This window comes from Ambystoma mexicanum, chromosome 6q (assembly GCF_040938575.1).
Source record: "Ambystoma mexicanum isolate Mex_15411 chromosome 6q, UKY_AmexF1_1, whole genome shotgun sequence".
Taxonomy (NCBI): domain Eukaryota; kingdom Metazoa; phylum Chordata; class Amphibia; order Caudata; family Ambystomatidae; genus Ambystoma; species Ambystoma mexicanum.
The window spans coordinates 216,078,832-216,105,906 of record NC_090937.1 but is presented as its reverse complement, the minus strand read 5'-3'; the positions used below and the strand labels follow the sequence as shown (position 1 = coordinate 216,105,906).

Below are 27,075 nucleotides of genomic sequence, written 5' to 3'. Positions count from 1 at the left end.
TTTAACTGCAAACATTTTTAAATAGCATTACGTGTTGGATAGCTGAGCGAGTTAAAAGCTCATCTGACAAGTGCTGGCCTTCGATTTCCATGTTAATATTTCTTCAGGGCAGAATCAGTCCTTCATCCTTCTAAGGTTGATACACTAAGTAATCATTTAGTAGTAAAGTAGTACTCTTACATTTCATGCAAATAACACCTATTTTTACAGCGCTTAAAAGTAGGAGGTATCATGAGTCAGACATGAAGTGCTATACAGAAAAATATGATCTAATACCAACTATTTTACTTAGAAATGGGTAAATCTAAGCCAAAGTAACTTCAAAAGATGGTGCATCCACTCGGTCTAGATTATACAGACAAATAATACTCTTCAGTCTTACCTTTGCAAATATGGCACATTAGAGAAAGCCAAACTTCACAGTGTGATTTCCAAAAATAAAGCTTGTTCTAAGAACCCACGTAATATTTATTTTCAAAATGTCAGCGATGCCTGGTGAATTTTTTAATTGGTGGGGCGTAAATATTTGCCACAAATTTGCAAGAGCAAATGATTGTAGCAAGGGCGCATAAACCAAGCAAATATGGTCCGAGGGCTTCTCCCCCACCCCTGAGAAAATGTTTCTAATAATAGGTTCAAATGGGGAATTATGCAGCACATTGGGCCTCATTACATGGTAGGCGGTAACCATGGCGCTATTAGCGCCATGGTTGCCGCCGGTATTTTGCCGTGTCCGCCTTGGTGGATGGCGGAATTACCGCCCTACTCCAAGGTGAGCGGGGGTGGTAATTCCCCATTCACCAAGGCATTTCCCCATTCCCATTTGTGCCCCCATAGGGCATAATGGGAATGGGGAAGGCGCTAATTACGGTACCGCAAATTGCACCAAGGTCCCTTTGCGGCACCCTACTTTAACGGCTGGTAAAACCAGCCGTTAAGGTCAGGTCCCGCAAAGGGATCTCGTAGTAAGGCGGTAAGGGTTTACCGGTACCGGTGCCCTTACCGGTACCGGTAAACCCTTACCGCCTACCGTGTAGTGAAGCCCATTGTCTGTGAAAAATTGGTTAAAAATCCAGGCAGTTTGCAATCAGTTTTGTAGGGTAATTCATGAAAAAAATAATACAATAGATGGAAGGCACCAACAGTGCCCAGGAGCATTTCTCAACACTGGCAGGACTTTGTGTTGAAGCATGACTAGAACCACTGGATCATGGTGTCGCTCATTAACCCAAATCAGTGGTACTCATTGTTTCTAACCTCACTCAATCATCGAACCGCTCCTGGTGATCCATTCAACATGCATCGCTTGTCACCGCCTTTGAACCGCACGGAGCACCCGCTCTAATCCAACTTAACGGCAACTCGATGCCTTGGCTCAGCTTCAGAATTTATGTAGTTTGTCTGCTGCTTTGAGTCGCCATTCACTCTCGTCCAACCCGCATCAGCCTCATCTGCATAGTGGCAAAATTTACTCTTGGAGGTATTGTGATGGGGCTGAACTTCTCCCGTGTATGTGTTGCCACACAAGTGTGGGTGTATTTAGACATTCAGGCCGAAATTAATGTTCTCCCAAGTTCCCTGCAGAGCTGAATCATAGAGAATTAGCAAGAGCTACTCACAGGCACAGTAAAAAACTATGGTAGATTTGACAGGTTTCACATCAAATGTTTTCTAAACAATGTATAAAACACAACAGTCCTGAATTGTTTGTCTTTCCAATAGTATTCAAAATGTGCCTCCACATTCATGTTAATATCCTTTTTATTTTTCAGGCTGGAAGAGCAAAGAGAGCGTGCCAAAGCTGGTGTCTGATTATATGGCAAACAAATTTGATGTGGCGGGGTTGGTGACTCACACGTTTCCTTTTGAAAAAATTAATGAAGGATTTGAAGTGCTACGATCAGGCCAGAGGTGAGTTAGTGTACAGCATAATGTGCAGGATTATAGAAAAAAAAACACATGCTTAACTTACCGGCTGTTCTTTTCCAAGATTTCCAGGTTATTCTGGTTGAAAGTCGGCATACCTTTTATGTGTTTATTTCTGATGTCTTTCAGTTCTTTCAGTTCACAGCAATTCTTTATGCAAGAATACTATACAAATTACAATAGACTTAAAAACAATTGGAGTAGGGATTCCAAGATGGCGGCGGTGGTGTAGAGACGTATTCAAGTGTGTCTCCCGCTGGGCTGCCGGCATAACTGGGAACAATAAAGCCAGTGACCCACCTGCAGTCAACCCGACTTTGGCTCCCTCTGTTCTCTCAGTGCCGGGGACTCGCGGAGTGGCGGTGTGGCCCGGGAGGTGCGAGTCTGGGAAGGGGGGCGCCCATCCCCCCAACGCTACTGAGGAGCAGCGTGGCCATGGCGACAGCACTCCGCTGCACCGAAGGGTATTGTGGGCCCCCGCACCCCTCCCTCAGACACTATAACATCCCCGCGGAGGGGGTGAGGTCGGGGGCGGCGATGCTGTGGACGCGAGGCCCGCGGCGAGAGCCGGCGCTGCGGTACCGAGCATCGGCCCGCGCGAGGGGGTGGGCTGGGAAAGCTCCACCCCCCCCATTACAATCAGCGATTGGAGCGGTGGCGGTCGGCCATCGGGCGGTCCTCGCGAGCGCCCCGAGTAGCAGACCCGCGGGGCCAGGCGGGGAGCGGCTCCAGGAGGGGCACACTGCAATTACAGGAACGGACATCCATTGGAGAGAGGATGCCAATTGGAAGACACCAGCGACGCGTAGCGGCCCCTAGATAAGGAAGGGGAGCGGTGGTGGAGGGGCCTGCCGCATTTGAGGGGGCCCGGAATAGGAGGCGGAGGGGGTCGCACAGCCCCACTGGCCCAAGGCAGCTCAAGTGGGGCAGGAGAGACTTGAGTGGCCCCCCCTAGCGGGGGCAGACAGCCGGATAGGAGGGGCTGATCTGGGGTGTGCTCCCCCCTTCCCCCTGAGTTGAACACAGTCCCCCCACTGGGGTGCTGGAAGGCGGGGGTGGTGCATCCCCCCCTACAATAAGAGATGGCCCCCCCCCCTTAAGACAGGCGGCGACACTTTGGAGCCCGGCCAGAACAGGGCTCCGGGCGACAGGTCTTGGAACTAAAGGAGGGACCGCAGGTGGGAAGAAAAAAGGACCTGTACAATAAACTCATGGGGGGCCGGGCTCCCTCCCCTCCTCGCACAGAATGTTCAAGTCACGGGGGAAAAGTGCTGCACCCAATGCACAAGCCATAGCTACCAAGCAAGACCTGAACTTGGTCCAGATGTGGGCATCAGAGATGGTGGCAAACCGAAAGAGTCTGGTCCGAGGGAAATTCGGGCGGGAAGGGCCTCCCCATCACGGGCCTCTAACTCGAAGGAGGAGCTGCACGCCTGCTTCAAGGAACTACAGGAGTCATTCATGTCCACAGTGCAGGAGCAATTTGGCTCCCTAAGAGACGACATGAAGAAAGCATTACAGGAGATTAGAGCTGATGTCTCCAAACTGGAAGAACGAACAGATGTACTGGAGAGAACAGTTCAAGGCATAGAGGAGGACACCCAAAGGAATGGGGAGGTACAGGACCACCTTGTCACCCTCACTCACAACTTGGAACTACTATGTGAGGATCTGGAAAACCGGTCTCGGCGGTCGAATATACGGATCAAGAACATGGTCGAGTCAGTCCTTGATAAGGACCTACACACCGCCGTTCAGGAGGTCTTTGGGGACATCCTGGGTGCAGACGGAGAGGAAGAAGTGGGAATTGATAGGAGTCCACAGGGTCGGCCCGAGGAGATGGGGCGAACCAGGGGAGCGTCCTAGGGATGTGCTTGTCGCTTTCACCTCATACCAGCAAAAGGAAAGGATCCTGAGGAAGGCACAAGATATTGAACATATCCGGATGAATGGAGTGGACATTCAATTGTTCCAAGATCTTGCTCTGGTCACGTTGCAGAAGAGACGAAGAATGGCTCCAGTGATTAAGGAATTAAACGCTAGAGACATTAGATACAGGTGGACTTTTCCATTTGGTCTTCTGTTCATGTGGAATGGCAAGTAGAAGAGAGTGCAAACATGTGAGGTGGGCCTGCAGACTTTGGGGCTTCAGGAAGCGTGTGATGAGGAAGATCTCCGCCAGGAGAGGGAGGTCCGTCGCAGAAACCTGTCCGGATGGAAAACGGTGCAGAACAAGAGCAAATTACAAAGAGGGGGGAAAAGGAGAGGGGGACCTGATGATGTTTTCTGAAGAGACCTGGGGGTCCCCGGCTTGATGAGGTTGTGCCTTACGGGGATTTTTGGGCAGGCGTCGGTGGTTCGCTGATCGCTGGAAGGCGGCCTGGAGGAGGGCTGCAGAACTGGAATCCAAACACTAGAGGTAAATACAGGGTTTAGGATCCCCCGCGCAGTTATACCCGAGTATGCAGGGGGTCGGGGGCGAAGGGCGAGACGCCCTAGCCGTGTTAGATACCTGGTCCCTTTTTGGGTTTGTTCTGGTTGTTTGGGGGAAGTTGGGGGGTGGGGCGGAGGGGGTGGGAGGGGGATAGCTGTTGAGAGTTGGGGAGCCACATGGGAGGGGGGTGGGGGAGTTAGGGGCTGGGGCGCCGGAGGGGAGTTCGGAGCAGGCTGGTAACGGGTGATGGGCCTCCATCAGGATATTAGACTAATGGGTAAACTGCGGATACTAGCATTTAATGTAAGGGGGCTTAATCACCTGGTTAAAAGGAAAAAGGTAGAGGGTTTCCTGAAGAGGGACGGGGGTGACATTATTATGTTGCAAGAGACCCACATTAGGTCGCGGGATAAAAACAAATTGAGCATAAAGGGATATGACCTGTTGGGACAGTCTAATACTCAGGACAGGAAGGCAGGGGTACTGATAGCGGTCCGTAAACGGTCCATAATGTCCACCTTCTCGGAACGCTGACGGATAAGATGGGGAGGTATATGTTTGCAAGGGTATTGATAGATGGGCTTCGCTGCACGTTAGCAACTATATATTTGCCAAACACGGGGCAAGACGGATTTCTGAGGGAGGTGGTTGGGAAATTGGAGGGCTATGCAGAGGGGGAAATTATTCTGGGGGGGACTTAAATTTGGCCTGGAACCCGACCGTAGATAGGAGTTCAGGTGGCAGTCAGGGACTGGGGGCCCCTTAAAAACGCCTCCGGCAGTTAATGAATCACCTGTCACTGGTAGACGTGTTGAGAGAGCGCAATGCTCAACAAAGTGGCTTTACTTACTACTCACATGTCTATGACACAATGTCACGAATAGATCACCTTTGGGTGACGACAGGACTGTTGGGGCATATTTTGGACATAGAAGTTGGGCCAATTTCGATCTCTGACCATGCCCCCTTGTCCATGGAGGTGAAACTGCCACACAGGCACTCGGGATTGTGGAGATGGAGACTCCCGCAGGGGGTCCTGCGTGACCCGCTACTGGGAGAAGAAATCAGGGGGAAGATTCAGGAGTTTTTAACCATCAACGATCCGGGGGAGGTCAGGCTGGGAGTTGTCTGGGACACCCTAAAGGCGATTATAAGAGGGCAGTTTATTGAAAAGAAAGCGACCAAAGACAAGCAGAGGGTGGCTTGGGAAAGTGAACTGGAAAATAAACTAACAGACATACAACGGGAATGTGCCAAAAATCCGACACTATCTTTGAGAAGGGCTATGAGGCACGTGCAGGGGCAGCTAGACGTACTATGCACGAAAAAAGCAGAGATGATTCTTCTGCACCTCAGACATTGGTACTATGCTAAAGCTAATAGAGTGGATAAACTGCTCGCGAGACAATTGCGCGCACAGCAGCAGAAGGGGACGATCAGGGCAATTTATAATAAACAGGGGGAAAGGCTCACCACAACTACTGATATAGGAGACGAGTTCAGAACTTTTTATACAGATTTGTACACCACCGAGCGTCCCAACGGGGTCGATCAGGACAGATACTTTGACTCTCTCCCTCTATCACAAATATCTGAGAAGGATAGGGATGCGCTGGATAGCGAAATAAGGGAGGAGGAGGTGCGTCAAGCTATTCAGAGTCTGCAGACGGGTAAGGCCCCGGGGCCTGATGGCTTCACGGCGGCCTTCTATAAGAAGTACGCAGACGTCTTGGTCCCTTTTCTAACTAAGTTGTATAACTCCTTCAGAGAAGAGGGTACTGTGTCTCAGACAATGAACGAGGCGAAGGTGGTCGTTTTTCATAAAGCAGGAAAAGACCCGACCACTGTTAGCTCGTATCGTCCAATTGCCCTGATAAACCATGACGCTAAAATCTATACTAAAATTCTGGCCCTTAGATTATCTCCGTTACTTCCTGAAGGGATCCATGCGGATCAATCGGGTTTCATCCCAGGCAGGCAGACCCATGATAACCTTAGACGCATGGCACATCTGGTGGATAAAGAGGGTATTCAGGGTATCCCTGCGTCACTTCTAGCGGTCGATGCCGAAAAGGCATTCGACCAGGTGGAATGGTCAATGCTCTTTAAAACATTAGAGCGCATGGGTTTTGGAGACAACTTCCTCAAAATGATCAAAGCCAGTTACAACACTCCCTCGGTCCGGATAGCTGTTAATGGGGAGATCACAGACAGGGTCGACCTCTTCCGAGGCACCAAACAGGGGTGCCCCCTGTCACCACTGCTGTTTGCCATTTCTCTAGAGCCGCTGCTAACAAGAATACAGGAGTCAAGTGTGATAGAGGGGATTGTGATGGCAGGGAGGCAACATAAAGTGGTCGCTTATGCTGATGATTTGATGATGATTTTGGGGGATCCGGCCCGTACTCTCCCAGAGGTGATTAAGGAATTAGAAGAGTTTGTGGCACTGGCGGGCCTAAAGATTAACAGGAGTAAGTCAGTGGTTCTCCCCTTGGCGAGGGACATGGGGGAGTTGAAGAGAGTAGCAAACCCTGAGGACCTCGAGGATGGTGTTAACGGCCCCAGTGGAAGAAGGTGGGCTGGCCCTCCCGCATTTTATAAGTATTACCAGGCAGCGCAGCTGTGGGTGCTCAAGGAGTGGTTGGGGGAGGAGCAGCTGAAGGTGTGGGCCGAACAGGACCGGGCAGTAGCTAGGACTCCCCTTCGGGAACTCTTATGGAAAGACACTCGGCATAGGCATGTTAACCTACGACTGAGTGCGGTAATGAAAGCCCCCCTTGGAGTGTGGGACGAATTGACAAAGTGGGGTGTACTATCAACAGTGCCAGGTCCTTTCATCTCTGTTTGGGAATCCTGACTTCTACCCGGGAATGGGGAAGGATGCGTACTCAGATTGGGAACGTGCGGGATGCACGATGATAGGGGAAATGATGGATGGGTCAGAAGTCTTATCCTTTGAGAAATGTGTGGAAAAATTTAAGATTAAACAGGCAGATAGATTCAAATATGAGCAGCTGAAGCATTGGCTGAGTTCCCCCCCGATAAAACAGGCGTCCACACGAGAGCTCACGCATTTTGAGACCTTTGCGATAACCAACCCAGGCACTAGGAAACTAGTGTCCACCCTATACAGGTTGATTGTTGGACATGATGAAAAAGTTAGCTGGTCATATATGAGAAAATGGGAACAGACCCTGGGGGACCCCATCGCTAGAGAGCACTGGGAAGCGCTGTGGGGTGATATTCCGAGGTTGACACGCTCAGTGCAGATGAGGGAAATGTGGGTGAAGGTGATGATGCAATGGCATCTGACCCCAGAAAGATTGCATGTGATGTATCCTCGTGTTTCCAATCAGTGCTGGAGTGAATGTGGAGGAGTGGGTACCTGGAAGCATGTTTGGTGGGAGTGTGACAAGCTGCAAGGCTTCTGGGGGGATGTAAAGTTGCAACTTCAGAGGATCTTTCCGAAGACCGCACTTATGGGGGAGAGAGTGTGGTTGTGCGCCCTTAAGGACGCTTCAGCCAAGGGACACTGCAAGGCCCATTGGAGATGTTTTATGGGCCTGCTGATAGCGGCTTGGGCGGCCATAGCCCAGAACTGGAAGAATTCAAATCCCCCTCTGATCTTTAATTGGCTGCAAAGGGTTTGGACACTAGTTACGATGGAAAAACTGTCATATTCCATGAAAGGGGGAATGAATGCTTTGAAAAAGACTGGGGAATAGTTTTGGAATACCTCCAATCGGACTATATGGTGCAGTGGTGCCCGCACAATATTAGAATTCTGGACCTATTTCGGGCGTAACGTGTTTAAAATACTCCGAGAGCGACCTCTGGCGGGGGGGATGGAGGGGGGTGGGTGGGGGGTGAGTCATCTGTTGTTGTATGTTTTGGAAATGAAAATAAAAGTTTTTTTTAAAAAAACAATTGCAGTAAGTACCATAAGCCAATATTAATGTGATTTCTTTGCCAGATATTTATGAACATAATTGAAACCCAACCAGGTTAGGTTTCAGAGAATGAACAGGCAAAGGTTTATTATCTTCGAGATCTTGTAAGAAAACAAATAGCATCTCATCCTAACCCTGCTGACCCAACTAACTTGCTCTGCCTCCCGGTCGGCAGCCCTTTACCCCCGAAATCCCATATTTTCGAAGTGTCTTATGTAGGCCTTCTGGCACATTGTTCCCACTTCCCCAAAACAAAGGATATCCTTGAAAGTCTGTTTATCTTCATGACATCGGGCGTTGCGTGATGGAGCTCTTTCAGTTCAGCTTAACAGTTGATTTAAAGGAAAATAATAAACGCTCGGTCCAGGGACGTGTAAGCGTGGTGAAGGCAAATACCATTTATAGACTTACAGACTCACCTCCCCACACACCTTTTGAGGCGACTACTGTTCCATCGTTTAATTTCATTGAAAGACAGCAAGGAGAGTATCAACATAGACAGAACCCCTTTTACCCAGTCCGCGTATCTAAAACTAAATTCTCCTAAACACTGTACCTTCTCAGAATTCTGCTTTTTTCTTTTGCAAAGGGAATCTCCAAAAGGCCTAGAAAGATATCCCTATAGATATTGTACACTTTTTAGTTTTCTTTTCACTGTCTTTGATAATTACAAGTAATGGCACACATTAGTATGTACTCCTTCTGCTTGAGTGCGTCAGTCTCTTTATAAACTTCGAACATGACAAAGCCATACAACCCGGTGGTCGAGCTAAAAGGGAGCCAATTTGGAGGGCGCTGTGTTGATTACAACTGGACCATTCCTACTGTAATATCTACAATAGCAAGACACAATTCCTGCCAAAACAAAAAGGAAGATAGTTATGCACACAGTGGTGGTAATGTAAGGTTGATCGGAAACTTCTAGTTGAACTGCACAAACAATGTCCTCTGGAGTACACAGAGTGGCTGAACAATGGGCTATCTCAAAGGCTCACTAAACACTTCCTCTGTTACCTACAAGCTTCTCTGTATGTTAGTTATCTTCCTAATCTCCAACTAAACCCTTTCGGTCGCTTCAAACATCATAGGCTCCAATGTTGGCCTTTCTTTCAGTAAATCTATATGGAGTTCAGCTAATCTCTTCTCTACTGCCAGCCAAAATATATTAAACTGTCTGGTTTCTGTGTGAGCTATGAGGTGGACATCGGTTTCGGGTGCTAAAACTAGTCTTATCATTGCCCATAAGTGGTCTCATACCTGTCAGAGTGAACCCTAATGTCTCCCCTTCCCAGCATATTCTATTACCTACTAACAATATTTGGTCCCAGTCCAAATTATTGTAACAGGTTCAAAGTGGAGCCAACTCCAAACCACAAATCAAGAGTTATTCCTGGGGCAGAAGTTAGGTATCGGCAATGTAACCCAGTGGTTTCACCTCCCACACCTCACCGTGTGTCATCCACTTCCAATTTTATCCTGGCCACAAACCGGTCAGTGCTCTGCTAACTGGGGCCCATAGAACTTTGATTGTGCCCTTAGCTGTGAAGGTGCAGTCTTGCAGCGCACAGTACGAACTGCTATATTGCCAAAAGTTTCTCCAAGACCAGAGGTACTGTAGTATTCCAGAAATGTTTCCCAGCAAACTCGGCCAGCTGTTGTCACACATCTTCTCTGTTGGAAAACAGCTCAGAGTTCAGGTAATCCTACACCACTTTGCACGCCATATCGCACTGTGGTTAAATTCCTGCTGTCAGCCTGCTCTTTATCAAGGCTTCTCTAGTCCAATGGCGGAGCGTGCCTATAACTGCAGCTCGCTGATGTTCGTGTTGGCATTGGAAACCTCTAACCCACATATAAGCCTTGTTGCTTCATCTCAATGTTGCCCCTTAGAGATACCCAAAGCTGCAAACACTGTATTAGCCCTGTTCCATATCTTATCCACTACTTCTATTTTCTGTCATCATCAATGCATCGCCTCATTCTGCTTCTGGCGATGGATCACCATGCCCTCACAGCAGTTGGGGAAATGTGTGCTATCCTGAAAGCCAGACAAGGGCACAGTAAACATGATGGTCGCCAATGTGGAATTCAAAACAAGATACCTATACCCTGACCTATCTAAATTAGACACTGTATCGTACCAAAGACTTTAGCTACGTACACTTCATAAACTCCCTTATATTGACCTCAGGAGACGTCAAATGTTGAATCATTGTACAAGGCCTATTCTCTAGATCTCTAGTAAAGCAACAAAAAGCATTTGAAAAATCTGAGCAGATTGTAATCATCTGAGTATCATTCTTGGAATCTAGTATAGTCAACAAATATAATTCTAACTGCACGTAGCACCCAGAACTCCTACCTAATGACATAATCAGGTCTTCAGTCCTACACTGTCCTTATAACACACCTATGCTTGCCAAAGGGTACATTTTATGTATCTGTAGTCTCATTTCCATTACCATCTCTGCTTCCTTGTTGTCACCATTGTACTATCAGGTACTTGGGTTTTATTGCAAGCTTAGGTTTAGTAAATACTTCAGGCATTGGGGCTACGGCTGTGGTCTGTGGCGCAGTACTAAATGCTTGAAAGCACTCCTCATCTCTTATCCAATTAAGGTGAGCTTCACATGGCTAAAGAACAATTCCAAATGGGCACTCAGCTGGCTGTTGGATAAACTCTAACCACAATTCAACATCACATTGCTAAGCACCCTCTAGTCTACAATTTCCCCTTTGCCAGTGGGCATGTAGTACTTTTTATACCACAGCCAGCTTTTGATCACAGAAGTAGTAAGCATACTAGTCAAATTATAGTTCTTTGCAGGCTCTATAGCAGACACATTCGATACAGCAGAGATAATAATATAATACTATAGGGCAAAAGGGCAGGACACAAATATTCAATACTTCAATTTACTAGGGATAATGCCCTTTTGGGCCCCATTGGGATATATGAAGCCATGTCGTATGTCCCTGCAGTTTGACCTCTGATTTTGATGTCAGGAGGACCAAAGAGTGCTCCTTACATCTGGCACCAAAGTAGACTTCAGCTGATGGACTTTAGTAAAGACTGGGCCTCCGGGCTGCAAGGAGTGACCAAGGACAAGTTGTTTTGGCAGAGCATGTTTAACATGATTGTGGGCAAGATTAACAGAGAAGATTAAAGACTTCACATAATAGTTTATCATCTGTCGGATGCAAGTCATTAGACACAGCCCTAACAGTTGGAGATTCAGGTAAATCACATAGTACTCCCGTATAACACTTCATAGGGACTGTGAGCCCTGTTTTCCTGTTTGGAATAGTTCCCATATTAAACACCAGTAGCAAGGCTTCTGGCCATCTCATTGTGAGGCTAGGGAGGTGTGCCCGCTAGGCAATATTCCCCCTAGGGTGGTAAGCAGTATCTCACAGGGAACAAGGACTCACGTTCTATAGAGGAACTCCCAACGGCCCTCACCCATTGACATCTAGGCTTCCGAATAATATTAAATCAGACCACTGTTTGTTATTGTACCCCAATACAATATGGTAAACAACAAAATTGGACCAGAGCTATGAGGTTGAAAAAACTATTTTACACAATTTTTACAAAAACATCGAATTTATTACATAATGTCATATTTGAAAAACATCGTACTGTATTCTATTAAAAAAACAATACACATTTCTATTTGAACATAAATCACACATCACTCATTTCACTCCACCATACATTCACATTCACTCATTAACAAAGATCACCACAAAGTGTATGTTTACCTAGGTTATAAACTCTATAAAACCATCAACATTAATACAACTTATTCCATCACACCCTTCTACATTACAAATGTGTCTCCTTGTTAAACAGACGAATCAGCTTGTCAACTAGTCTACACGTGTTTCAGTTGGTTATTTGGGCTTCTGATGTTGCCCTCTCTTTGCCCAACATTCTTCAGGACAATGGCGGGGCTCCAGTGACGCCTCACCCTTAGAACTATGGAGTAGGAGATGTCCGCTCAAACACTAAAATACAAACAGTACACCGTTATTAACAAATGGATCCAACCAACCTCATTATTGTTACATCAAAAACCAATTATGAGTATAATTCTTTCATAATTATACACATTCATACTCCCCTCAAATATTACATCATGGGGGTAGTGTAAACCGTGGAGTCAATCCTCAGTGCTCCAGTGATTAAACCTGTTCACAGCAACACCTGTTCGACAAAGGCAGAGGGTGAGCAAACAACTACCTCTCGTTTTCAAATTTTCAAACAATTCATAGTATTGCATCCAGTGGAGGACCCTTCATAGTATAAATGCAATGTCTACACTTACTTCCAATCTTTAGGCAACATTTTCCAAGTGTCCAAGTTGTCCACAGTTTTCTATCTGTGGTGCTGTTATCCAGAACCAATAATTAGTGATGGCTTCTGTGTTTTGACCGTTCCACGCGGAATACGCATGTTCTCAACTACAAGAGAAGCTAGAGATCAAACAAAAGTGGTTGGGTTAACCATTGCCTAACCGTTCACCCTGTTGCAATGCATTGCTACTTCCTATTTCATCTCGCATTTAAGTGCCACATCGAACCCTACTCTAGTGAGGTTCTCCTCTCCTCATTTTGTTTTTCATTTTTACCAGACGTGCACCATCACGTTTCCCTATTCGTATCTGCATTGGGTCATATATTGTGTATATGCCTCTAACAGCCTGCTCAATAATGGCAATTTTTTCAGTTTTTAATTTTCTTCACGAGACGTGCACCAACACATTTCCCTATTCATGTCTACATTGGGTCATTTGCAGAATATGTCAACGGTGACCTGGCACCTAATCCGCTGACAGCCAAGCTAAGGAGAGACGCATTGCCCAATGGTACCGGCCTTGACTCTACAGACAAGAAAGCAAAGCAGTTCATCACAGCCTGTGAGTCTAGGGGAGAACCGATAAAGAAACCGAACTGTGTTGAACGAAGGTAGCAAGGGGCTAATTGAACTTTGAATAAACAAAGAACTGTTGATATAATAAAAGGTGAAAGCCAGCATATCAGTATCAAACACCACGTGGGTATTCACTCGAGAAACGCTAGGCAATTACCCTGCTATTGAACTACAGTAACCAGAAGGACATAGGGAAAGGCGGGAGGGCTCAAAGTGGTCATACAGGGGTCTTGTCAAATCCTCCATACAGTCGAAAGTCTTTGACCGCAGATGATGGGAAAACTAAGGGAAACAAATCCTGCATGGTATGAAAAGTACACGAACAGTACGTTGTAAAGGTTGGCAAGAGTGAACCCGGCATAGGGATGCTAACAAGAGGAGAAGAAATCTGAAGTTCCATGAACATTGCATTGACAGGAGTGAACCCGTTGGAGGGATGCCCACAGTGAACTGGTTTGTAACAGTTGGCAAGAGTGAACCCGAAGGAGGGAGCCTGGCAATTGAAAAGGGGTCCGAACCTGAAAGAGGGAGATCCAGGGGTGAAAAGCCATCACCCAAAGTTTGTTGAGAAAGGAACTGTTTGAGTTGTGCAATACAATTTATGAGAGGTCTGCGCCCGGAAGAGGGGGACCCAGGGGTGAAACCGTCACCCTAAGCCATATGTGGAACAGAACTTTGTGTTTGTTGAAAATATCAGGCCCTCAATGGCAAGAGACTTTAACCATCGAAGAACCTTATAGCTGGAGGGGAACTGTCGGCTCGTGCTGGACAAGCTCGAGTGTGTGCTGCGCTCAGGAGACCCACCTTGTCCAGTGGTGAATACATGGGGAAGGGAGATCCCTGGCAATCACATCCTGACTTATTATTTGTGAACACTTCTTTCTTTACTGAAAACACTATCCCACACTCTTTCTGTAATTTGTTGTAAGGATTTGGAAATAGTTTTTTTTAGTATAGGCATTTTTACTTTGACATGACGCCACGAGGACAGCCTTATTTTTCATTTGATGGTCGAAGCTTACTCCCATCTTAGATTTAGTTTGTGTTTTTTCCACCTTGCAGTTACAGTTTAATAAACACCCTTGAACTGTGATCACTTGTCTATCTTTACTGTTGCCACCATGAGTTCCTTACAGCTCCGATACAAGAGAAGGACTATGAGCATGCACTGGGGATAAACCAGAAGGAATTATAAAAAGGAAAGGAGGACTATGGTTAAAGACGAGAAAGACGCAGGAGTTTTCAATCAGCTGTACAGGTGTAAGAAACCTGAAGGTGTCTCACCCACTAGTCCCCAGGGATCTGTCATCCAGGTGGCCAGGACACAGCCATCTCTTTTGCATCTAGTTCCTGGGGGTGTACCAGTGCGGGAGGATCACCTGGATGGTGGTTCTTAGGGGTGTGGAAGTGGGGCACCGGATGGCGAGATGCGGGATCCCCTTCCCTGTAACAAATTCATCTCATCCTACCAGGTAGGATAAGTAAGGACTCAAACCCCCCTCCCCCTTTCCAAACACAAACAATTTCTCACAGACAACTGTCTGTGGGGGAAAACAGACTAACACTCGAGCCGCTGTACACCTGACATGTCCCAGAGTTAGGCGATTACTGATCATTACACACAACTGACTTCCTGATACGCTCACCTGGTATCCACGGGGACGCCACCCAGCCCTGGTTGGATGATTTGCACTCTCAAACCCTCTACTGGTCCCTTGGTAAGGCCTCTGGTTAAAGATGGGTCTGCAATATAGGAGAGCTGGATTCAATACCAGATTGTCTTTGTTTTCCCACCTCCCTTGGCCTCTACTCCTTCCTCCCCCTTGGGCCCTCTCCTCACCTTAATATTGTAAAAGGTGGATTCTCCGTCCTGCTCCTCATGGCAGGGGCGCGTAGATGTGGGGGGCGAGCAGCGACCAAGTTACTTCACTGGTGCAAGCCCCCCCCCTGTGGGAATCTAGGCCTGCTGCGACTCCATATGTTTGCTGCTTTACAGTCTTTATATGCAGTTCTTATGTTCCTCTTAGTTCGTATAATAATGTCTTGCTTCTTTCCTTTTAGGTATGGAAAGGTATTTTGGTTTTGTCATGCAGTTTGAAGATGAGCATGGGCTGGTAGGCGAAAGTGCGGTGTGCACGATGCTGTCCGGTGAGTAATGCACGATGCGCGGCGCTGTTTCGCCTTTTATATTGCTAACCTGTGTCTTTTCTCTCTTTGCAGGTTGCGATGTTCCTCGCCGAGCGCCGTAATGTTCCAGCAATGATACTGACCAGGAGATGACTACCCAGGTAAGAGTTGTGTGCCTTTCTTCATTCGGGAGGAAACGTAAGTAAACACTTACTAATGCTGTCTTTCTTTCTCCTCTTTCCAGGTTATGGTATTCCAGGATGCATGCGGTGCCGGGTAATGGAGTTCGTACCTCTAGGTGAGTGGAACTGAAGTCGGCGGTGGATTGAAGACAGGATACTGTTCCAGGTAAGTTTCGTAGTGTTCTTTCTCTCTCTGCAGGTCCTTGGTTTGCTGGCATCAAAGAACTGGACACAGTGTGTGTTACGCTGCCCACAGCAGAATAACGCAAAGCATGTTCTGCTGTTTGGGTGCGGTTTAAATAGTCTCAAGTAAAGTAGTCCAGGTAAAATAGTCCCAGGCCTGCCACACCCAAAGTAGTCCAGGTAAAGTAGTCCCAGGCCTGCCACACCCAAAAGACTAGACCGCATAGCTCAGTTCCTTGTAACTGAGCTATGTGTGTGCCTCCATGTTGGCTGAACCCCCCAACTTTTGAAGCCAAGTTAGATACCATATACAGAGTGTTCCGGCACCACATGGGTGCTCATTCGAAGGTCTCTGTTAGGTATCCAACTGAGAGGCGGCAAATGTGAACTGTGAACTATGAAATCAAAGTGGTCCTGCAACGGGTCAAGCTACACCCTGTGCACATTCGAAAGTCTTCAATGGCTAATAACAACTGCAATTGGTCTGAGCCCGGCTGAGGGAGACTAATTGTGTAAAAGGAAGCATCTCAGCATGGCTAAGGGGGATCCAGTGTGAACCGTGAGTCACCCGAGAAAGAATATTCTCTGAACATTGGAGAAGGGGATCTGAGCCCGAAAGAGGGGGATCCAAAGTAATGATTGTGGTTTAAAAAAGCATCTGAGCCCGACTGAGGGGGATTCAGGGCGAAGAGTGAATCACCTAACTTGAGTACTTGTAAGAAGAAAGGAACTTTTTATTTGTTTTGGTACATCAGGCCTTTTGAATCAAGAGACTTTGATAACTTAAGAGACTTGGGGACAGAAGGTACTGATGCTGGTAATGAAACTGTGTCCTCGTGCCGAATGAATCCCAAGAGTGTGCTATGCTCGAGTGAACCGCCTTTTCCCAAGCTGAAAACGTGGGGAAGGGAAGCCAAGGGCCTGAGCATCCAGAAATATCATTTTGTGAACACTTCTTTCTTTTTCAAGTACACAACCCCACACTATTTGTGTTCATAAGTAAGGATTGGCAATAGTATTTTTTTTAGTATAGGCCCTTTTCTTTTGACGAGACTCCACTAGGACTGCATTATTATTTTTTGATGATCGTAGCTTGCTCCGATCTGTAGATTTAGGATTAGATGGGCGTTTGTCACACCCTTGTTAAGTTCAATAAACACCCTTGAACTGTGGTCACTTGTGTCTTTCTTACTATTGATACCATGCCTTCCTTACACAGGGAATCTGATACTCTGGAGCGAACGCTGTTTCCCATGGTGGTAAGCAGCTGGAAGAAAGGGGTGGCCGAGCTGCACTATTTGTGGGCAGAGTTGAGAGTGTCTGCCAGCCAGATAACTGTCCCGGGGGGTGCGCAAGGAAGATTGGAGGAAAACTGTGGATGGAGAGTGCCTGAGCTACAACTACTATCAGGTAGAGGGTTCAGCCCGACGAAGGTTGCAGGAGGTAACCGCAACAGAAGAGTGGGGCACGAGCAGGAGGGGGAGTCGAAACCTTTTCCAACGCCACACAGAGAGAAAGACAGAAGAGTGTCTACAGAAGAAGAAGCAAGGACACAATTGTTCTGACAAACTACGGAGAAGTGGAAAAGGTGAACATTGACCCGATGACGTGGTCCTAATACACCACAGGTAACCTGGAGAGTGGGAGACCTGGGTAGCACAGTACATGTAACGAGTTGCAGGATTATATTCAATTAATTACAAAAAAAGTATAACTATTGTAGTAGGCCTACTCATCCCAGTGATTGGCATAGAAAGAGTGAAGATCACTCAGGGACTCTGCATACTTGTCCCGATGATTGGCATAAACATAAGAAGAGTGAAGATCAACCAGGGACTCTGCATACTTGTCCCAGTGTTTGGCAAAAGCATAAGAATAGTGAAGATCACTCTGGGACCCTGCATGCCCATCCCAGTATTAACTTCTAACTACTTCCTCCTCGTCCCAGTATTAAGAAGTGTGGAGATAACTACTGGGCTAATCATACTCGTCCCAGTACCAAGGAAAGTGAAAATAAATACTGGACTAATAATCATCCTAGTGTCAGGGAGAGTGAGAATGACCACTGGGATAGTCATACTCGTGCCAGTTCCAAGGAGTGTGAGAGTAAATACTAGACTAATAGTTGTCCTGGTATCAAGGAGAGTGAGAACGAGAACAGTGAATACCCTACTCATACCAGTAAGGAGAGCCGTAACCAAAGCAGTGAAAATCACCCCCCGAGTTCATCCTACACATCCAATAAAGTGAGAGCCAAAACTTGATTACCGTTATTACCGTAATGGGAAAGTGATTAAGCAAGAAGGTGAGAGTCAGAGAATGAAATATGCTATCAACATCCAAGAAAGACCAGGAGAACCAAAAACAAAGACTAGGAACTTTAATCAGGAAGATCCCTCAACATCAGGGGAAGGTGAAGCCCGAAGACTGGGAAAGTCCCCTTAAATAAATGTATGAAATTGTACAAAAGATAACTAAGAACTATCTTAGGATTCAATAATAAACCAAGGACCTGAATTGAGAAAGCTGATCCAGGAGAAGGGATGTCATTCTCCTAGACTTTAGTTTTTCCTTAGTGGCAGGGTCAGCATAGTTTTGTTTTGAACGGAGGACACACCTTTACTTTGGACTTCAGTGCTGACGACGACCACCCTAGTTTGGTTAGAGTTAGGTATTAACCTTAGAATAGGGAAAGTTAGGCATTTTCTTTATTATTTTACAATAAACCTTTTAAAAATTGCACCTACATGTCTGTCTCCTTCTGACCTACCACACTGCACATACTGACCATTCTTTATAGGGGTTCCTGTTAATGTTAAAAATCCAAAGACGTGGCCAACTCAAGAAGCCTAAAGAGCACACCGTAAATCAGTAAAGATATTAAACGATTTTTTGTGCAGCTAAACAACTAGTTCTAGTAAATGCTATCAATTCTGCCCCATGGGTGAGGTGACCTTGGGCAGCCTTCCACTCTGCACTACATCACCCGGGGGACACCCTGCATACCACACATTTAATTTTCCATTCTGATACCTGTAACATGAGCCATCCACGAAGTATACCAAATATGGTTCAGGTAAGGGTACATTAGTAAGGTCAGTAGTAGGCAGCAGCAATCAGTGATTGCAACACAGTCATGTGGGATAGTATCATGTGCCTCTCCTTGAGTGTTAGGGAGCAGGGAGGCAGGCTTCAACACAGAGCATCTAGTCAGAGTAGTATTAGAGGAGTTCAGAAGAATTATTTCATCTTTACTCGCTCTGGAAATGGGCATATGTTGTGTCTTTTATTTTTTAATTGTAGAGAAACTACTGCACAAGAAATGTCTACCTCTAGTGGAGACCAGAGTACAACATTCTCATTCTGTTCTACTGCTGAAGTGGTTGCAGCTACTGATCTCAGTCAAGGTGGCATTCATGTAGCCACAGGGTTTAGCTCCTTGCTGTAGTATGGAGTAGGTCTACAATGGATGCCATGTTTCTGGGTAAGCACCGCCAAAGCAAATCTATCCCTTTCATGACAATACAATGTAAAACCCTTTTTGTAAGCAGGCACTCCTACTGCGCTAGCTTCGGTCAAGCATAATTGTATATTTCTAAAAGCCTCCTCTGTTTCTGGAGTCCATTGCAATGGCTACACTGTATTCACTCTTGTGTATTGCTGTCGAGGTTTAACTATCTCTGCATAGTCTAATATCCACTCTCGACAGTAACTGTCTACCCCTAAAAATGCTTGGATGTGTGTCAACATCTGATGCTTCACAAATTTATAAACCACCTCTTTCAGACAGGAGGATATCAGCCAATAACCCTCCATAATGTCATGTCCTGAGTAATGAACTCTCTGTTTGCATGACTGTAACTTCTGTTTGGAAGCATTATGCTCCATCTCAGTTAGGGCAGTCAGCAGTACTTTAGTGTCCTGCTTACAGGCTTTGTATGATGCTGATGCACTCATCAAATCATCTACGCTTTGAACCAGAACAAACTTCCCAAGTAACCTTGTATCCTCTCAATCTCACTTTCATTGTTGTGAAAAGAGGATGTTGGCATTCAGTTTACCCCTGGGGCAGCCGTGTCCAGGTCGACTTCTTCATGTTAAAAATAAAAATAAGTACTGGCTATCCTTAAGGGGTCTGAGAACAAGGCGGAACAAAGAAGGTTCACTACCATAAAATGTGTGGCATCGAGAGGAATACACGAGAGAATGCTTACAGGATTTGGGAATGCAGGCAATGGGGGGGGACTACAACTGCATTAACAGCTCTCAAACCTTGAACAAAATGGTAAGTGGACTTCCCTGGCTTTTTCACAGGCAAGACCTGAGTGTTACATGGACTGCTAGTAGGGACAATAATTCCTTTGCTCAGAAGTGATTCAATGACTGCTTCAACTTCATGCTTCAAAGAGGCTATCCGTATAAATGATAGAATACAAAAATACTGAGAAAGAAATGACTGAATTTGTTTAGTTTTTAAACAAAATATCTGGTCATTTTAATTAAAATATATGTCTGAGATGAGGCAAGGGTATTAGTTCATCTCACAAGACAATGCGGAAGCCATTGCGTGGGCAATAATAGGGGCCAAAATTGACAATTGTTGCAGTCTCCTGGCAGGAGTTAGCAGAGCAACCATCAATAGACTCCAAGTGGTCCAAAATGGCGCAGTTAGAGTTGTCATCGGTCTGGCCTCGCGCTCCCATGTAACGGAGGCTATACGCTCACTCCACTGGCTCCCTGTGGAAGCGCGTATTACCTTCAGGCTATTAGTCATCAGATTCAAATGCCGATTGGGTACTATGCCCTCCTAGCTCCAAGATCATGTTAGGGACAAACCTATCTACAGAAGTCTGAAGTCCAGCAACCAAAATACCTTTTCTTACCAAAATGTAAAACCAAGAAGGTCCAGGGAGGAGCCGTCTTCTGAGCCGCTCCCGTATTATGGAATTCTCTACTCCTCATTTCGAGGCTAGTCCTCTCTGACTTCATTTAAGAAAGAGCTCAAGACCTGTTTGTTCCGATATTCAGTTCAATTCTAGTATCTCTCTGCTCCCCGACTGCTCTCCTGTTAACCTGGACTGCTTGTGTTATCTGTTTGTGTCTGTCTTTGCTTGCTCCCTCATGCCCACTGGTTTACGGTTGCGCACTACAAATAAATAAATTAAAGTAAAGTTAAGGAAGAGGGATGAGGGGGAAGTGTGGGGGAGCTCCCGCCACATTATTAGAAGAAAAAGAAATTTGGTCATGTTTCAAATTCGGTCCTTTCATGGTAAACCTTCAAAGGGTACTGAGGAATGAAGGGTAATCTCTTAAACCGATCCACTTTAATCTGGACAGGGTCTTGTTTGTGAATGTACACAACCTTATTATCATGAGTAGACCACAATGAAACAGGTCTGGATCCAACCATGTCTCCTCCGCATTACCTGAACCTCTGTCACTTCTGCCTGGAGTATAGCAAGGGTCGCTTCTGTATTAGTGGAGGGCACACAAAAAAAATACTCCATCCAGGATACAATAAAGATTATATTGAAGTTTACATAAAAGATTCCTAGAACATTTCCAGGTGCTTTTTGGGTTTAAAAAATGTGTGCTTATAAGTAATGGGCCCCAGAGTGATAGAGACTGGGTCTATGTTAGGGGTGATCCCAGATCCAGAGCTGCCTGTCAGGCGCCGCCCACTACGCGGCTCCTCCCGCCAGCCGCTACGGAACCCTCCCGCAGAATTCCCTCACCTCACGGGGGTTGGCCTATGGGCATCCTCTGTCCATGCTGGGGTCCTGGTGCCTATCTTCATTGGCAGTTCCCTCCACCGCACGGTGTGGTTCCGGGTTCATTCTGATACGGGCCCATCACACATGCGTGGCTTCTCCTGCTCTCCCTACAGCACATGCGCAGCTTCTCGAGTCCTGGGAAATGGCGGCTTGCGTTGCAACAAAACACATGAGGTCAGAACAGGCCCCATAGGTAGGTCCGTTGCATAGACCTACTGTTTCCACTGTCTGGGGACGTTACAACAATATTTATAAGAAAAAAGGAAACCGATCACATTAAGCCATGTTATGGTGCCGTCACCATAAAAGCATCCGGGGAAGTACAGTGCATTGCGTCTTAATGTGTGCACTTGTACTCGTGCTTTGCTCCGGACAGTGTCCCTGCTCCTTGTTTCCTTGTGCTTACAGCCTTTGCTGCCTTGTCTTCCCTGCTTCTTGAGCTCTGTCCTCCTGTCTTGGTCCTCCCTTCCTGTCTGTCCCTTTCCTTCCACCTCCATGGGGCCTGCCTTCCATCCCCTTCTTGTGCTGCCTACTTCTTTCCTTCATTTTGCCAACCCTCCTTGTGCTACTGGTGTGTATCCTGTGCCTCCTGGCTACTGTCTTCTGCACTCCTACCTGAACATTGGATCACAGAACCATCAGATCTGCATCACCTCTGTCTGACCAGACCCTTGGACTCATCCATTAGACCAAACCATTGGACATTGCTATCAGCCTTCCCTGTCAGTGCTTGCTCTGTTCCTGCGCCACGTTAATCAGGGAAGTGCTGTCCCTTGGCGTGGGGAACTGATCCAGGATCCCCTAGTCACATTCTGGTGGGTCTTGGGTTGGTTTCTCGCGTCACCCTATCTACAGATCCCGAGGCAGACTGGCATCAACACCACTGTCACCAGGAACATCAGGTACGAAGCGCCAGCAAAACGCCTTGCTCAACACCGCCCAAACGACTCACTACATTAACATCTTTCTTACTTCACTTGGCATTATTATGCCCATGAGCTGGTTTATATCTGCCCAGGAGGGGGGTTGTAAAATTGGAGGACCATCTGCAGCTCCTCGATGATGTTAAGAAACTCCTTTGCCAGGTTTCACAAATCATTTGGCATTCGTGGGACATGTATGGTAATGAAGCGTGGCTGGTGTTCCCCTTAATTACCAGCCGGCACTTGCCTAGAGGCGCTTGGAGGACCCTGTGGTCCCACCAATATACTGTTCCTCCCCTTGTCACGGACTGGGTAAAAGAAGGATGCGCATCGTTAAGCATATGCACCCATTCTGCCCCCTCATCACTCGGACCAGATTTTAAGGCACAGAGGGTTGGACTAACTGAGGTGCTTGCAATTGGGCACCCGCCGCCCTAGGTGGGGCTCTATCTCTCCTGCTCTCACTGCCACTCTCTTACTAGTAAAGAATTCAACAATAGCCTGTCCTTCCTGCTCCTCTTCGACTTTCTCTTTCTCTTCTACTATCTGAGGGCAGAAGTAAATGCTGTTATCTGCTGCCCTCGAACTCAAATACGTTATCTGTCCCTGCAGTCTGACATTCACATCTCTCAACCCTCTAACTTTACTGTCGTTTCAACATGCAGTGGCCTCTCTTCACCCTGTTGCAAATGCTCCTCACTGCTCCAGAGTCACCTTACTTGGATGTTCCCTCAATGCCAGCCTGAGAGCCCCAAACTTCTTTAACTTAAAGGTCACTTCAATCGAAAGATGTATGTTTGTTCTATCGCGTCATGTAATGTCAAGAGTCCAAGAAATCACATGTAGCACTGTTAAAATGAGTAAACCTGTAGTGGGCGAGCAACTCCTCTGGGGGCTCTTCTGCCTGCTTTGACTGTTCCTTGTGCATTTCTCTCCCTACCTTTTATCATTTGCCTGGTTTCCAATTGCCCCGTTATCCAGACGCCCCTGTACCATTCACTCTTTAACTCCACTCCTTTGCGGTCCTAAGAAGGGAGAGGGGAGTGGTAACCCGAGACTCTGTGGAATGGTCCTGACAGGGATATGGGCACTTAACCTGCATACATTTGCCTGCCCCTATTTAATAGCGTTTCAGTATTTCAATTCTCCCAACATCCGCTTTTTACTGTTCCCTATTCTAAATGAACAATACAAATACAAATAAGATAGAGAGGTTTTCTATGGATACCTTCTTTTACCTGAATGCATTTGGTCAAAATATAAAAACATAAGTTAAAACCACAAATACAAGTACCCTTGTTCAGAAGAGAATTGCCATAGCATTTTGGTGCTGAGACTGACCATGTGGGCGTGACAAAGAATGATATGCAAATGGATATTTCCCATCTCTGAAAGGTACAGTGAGCAAGAAGCAGATGGCTGCGAACTCTCAAAGTGGTTAATAACCACTGAACAGGTTATCATGCCGTGTTCATTCGAGAGAGGGGTGCCTGCTGCCTTTTTATAAGTTAAAACCAGCCTGCCTAGTTTGTTTCAATTCTCTAATTTTTCCAGATCTGTTCCAGGGCAGAAGTAAGAAACAATTGCTAAAACCACTGCAGTAAACCAGCCAAAAGCAATAACCAATACAATGTATCGAGCCCCAAACCTCTATTCCTTCTCAGCATGACTTCTAAACAAATCCCAGCTTTGTTATAACAAGACCCTCTGCTTCCCTATGTGGCACGTGTGTGCGCTCACTGTCACTGTTATCCTCACCACGACAGCACGTCTCTGGAGTTTTTAACAAGGACCCCTTTCTTCTCCCCCAAGCACACTGGTGGGGGAGGAGGGGTCTTCGGGAGGTGGAAGCCCAACGTCCGATGCTGTACCATGTTGCGCGACAGGTCTTAGTCGCAAGCAATATCTATGAACGGAACAGAACTCAAGCCAGTGTGAGGAGCCTGGAATGTGATGCAGACACAGGGGATAGATGGTTGTGGCCAAAGACGTTTATTAAAATAAAAGGGGGCTGGGAAATACCTCTGTCCCTGCTTTAAGAGGTGTTTCCCCATCTATAACCAAAGCTAAGGGTCTGTCAACCGTCAGAATGTCCAAAGCAAAACATCTGGTGTCCAAAGTACTATTCTGGTCCTCACATTCTAAAAATCAACTCTAAGGTGAAAAGGAAAAATGTCTTTGACCTTGAGTAGTGTATAAATGTTCAAAAAGGAAAATGCGTAACTCCAGCACAAAGGTTCCAGAAGGATACAGTTTCTTATTCTAGAGGGTGGTTCCCTCCCCCTGGATTTCTCTTCACTCTGTTCTACATTCAAGGATATCAGTTCCTTAAGTTTCTCTTGATCAACAACACTTTCAGAAATGTCCTTACAATCACGTTGCCCAACTGGTACCCCTTCCGCCTTCTTCTCACTTGATTCTTCAGTAGTAGATGAATGCTTCTTTTCTTTCCTCCTTTGTGATGTCTTTTTCTTTTGGAAGAGGTATGCCCTTCCTCGGATGGAAGCCACAATGTCACCATACTAAGCACAACTGAGGACCCCCAGCCGAGAAAGCCTGGGGCAAGAGGAAAAAGCCAAAGGCTAAATAAACCTCTTGTGTATTGTCCAGCTGCTTGATAGTAGTTAGCAGTGTTGAAGGATTCTGGGAATTTGAGTTCTGCGTTTCCAGAGGAAGCCTTAGGTATGCGGAATCTCCATAGGACAAAATAAAGCCCCAAGCAGAAGTTTCTGAGACGCAAGAAGCCTAGAGGTGGCGTACCGGCAGGAGTGGTACTTACAACGCGTGAAAGCGCACAAGAACAAGAGGAAAAGGAGACCGCAGAAAACAGTGGTACGGGAGAGAGAAAGCTGCATACAGAGGAGCGGTAGAGAAGACCAGCGAGAAAAGTAAGGGCGGAAAACTGAAAAGGAATGACCCGGCAAACACAGGTGCAGCAGAGAGGCGAAGAGGAGATAGTTAGAAAAGCCGAACGGGGGCGTGGCTACAAGGCCATGTAGGAGGACGTGTCCAGGTGGTCTCCCGTCGATCCTGATATGATCCGGATGGAAGCTACGCCTATTTGCTGCTGAAACGTGCTATAATTGGTGGAGCAGGTGTACAAAATTGCGGGGCACAGCTGGTGACAACATGACCCTGAACGGTGGAACAACCTAGGCAAAGAAGCCTGGAGAAGATCGGCTTTTTGCGCACACGAAGATCCAAAATGGCGACCTCCCTGTGGACAAAGGATCATAACGCATAAAGCAGCTGGAGCGCTCTGACCGCTGCTAGCTGCAGCGCCGTGGAACATGGACATGCGGAGCGCAGAGCCTGCCAGACGCGTGGTGTCCTGCCTGTGTCATTAAGCGAATGCGATCTGGCTCGCTGAGGGACCGATAATACAGCCGGCTCGAAGCAGACCAGGTGATTGGGAGGACTGGCCCCGAGCGCTGGAAAGCTGCACCGGAAAAAAAATGCGACCACGTGAGTAGTGCGTCCCTCCCCACGCTGTGGGCGGGACGGGACTGCGTAGTGAGCGAGTTGCAGGAAGACCAGCCCAAGTTTGAACAATCTCGCGACAACACACAAAGCACACTTTGACTGCCGCTGGTCTTTGTGCCCGGATTGCCCGCATGAATTCTCATGTAGCTGCATGAGACAGAGATGAGCTTACTAAAGCTCTGAAGTACGGCCCCCAGAGACCAGAGGAGGAGCGTTGCTCCAAGGCGGCGAAATGACATGAAAAGACAAAGGTGCTGATCATGTATTAAGGAAACACACTGAGATGCAACTGTGTTGCCAGGAGCGCGCTCACGGTGTGGACTCCAGAGAACGTTTGAGGTGAAACTGATGAAGAAGCGACATTCCGAGAAAATAGGGAAGCACAGCTGACCCACGACACCGGCATGCTGCTTACAATAGGGAGAACCCAGAGATAGTGGGCTGCACTGAATGGGGGAGCGCAGCCGAAAAGCCACAAGACAAGACGGGTGCCTATGGGTTCCGGCTGATCCGGCACTCACCCTGATGGAACACAAGGGCACTGTCAGCAAAAGATTGACAGCACCCACACCGGGATACAACAACTCCAGACCCTGCGCAAGCCCAAGGATCGCACAACTTCGCAGAACACCCCATACAAGACAGCAATGCAGAGATAACGTACTCGAAATGCAACAAGGTACCCTGTGAAACCAATATAGTGGTCAGCCCATAAATAAGCCCACAAAACGAGGCACACCCTGCGCTGTAGCAGACTGGCCTTGGGTGCAGTATCTATGGAACTAAGCCTCACCGCTGGCAGAGACCTGCCTAAAGGACACCACGCGGGTGTATTAGGTGGAGCATAGGAGACACCCGTATCCTGCGCACACACGAGAACAAGGGAGAACAGAGCGCGATGAGTGCCAGTTAATGAAACAAACCGCTTGCAATACTGCGCAGGCTGCACACACGCAGGCCTGCGAGACAGCCACCTCTAAACAACAATATTGGAACTTGTAGGTGGCAACACAAACCCCTGGCAAGGACGTTACCAGGCCAAATAGGGGCAAGTCTGCTCGTTCCAACATCATTCCGAGTAGCTCCCAAGTGCCTTGTGCTTGGACATTACGAAGTCACCCCCAAGATAGGCCAAAAACAGTTGGCGATCCCTTGCC

At 47.0% G+C, this 27,075-nt stretch overlaps 1 protein-coding gene across 1 annotated transcript in view; it reads left to right on the top strand.

Moving 5' to 3' along the window:
• LOC138515896 (alcohol dehydrogenase 1A-like) overlaps positions 1-27,075 on the top strand; it is a 369,185-nt gene that overhangs the window by 245,210 nt on the left and 96,900 nt on the right. The window contains exon 8 of the mRNA XM_069630659.1: positions 1,773-1,911. Coding sequence (XP_069486760.1) covers positions 1,773-1,911 — 139 coding nt within the window. The remainder of the gene's footprint in view (positions 1-1,772; positions 1,912-27,075) is intronic.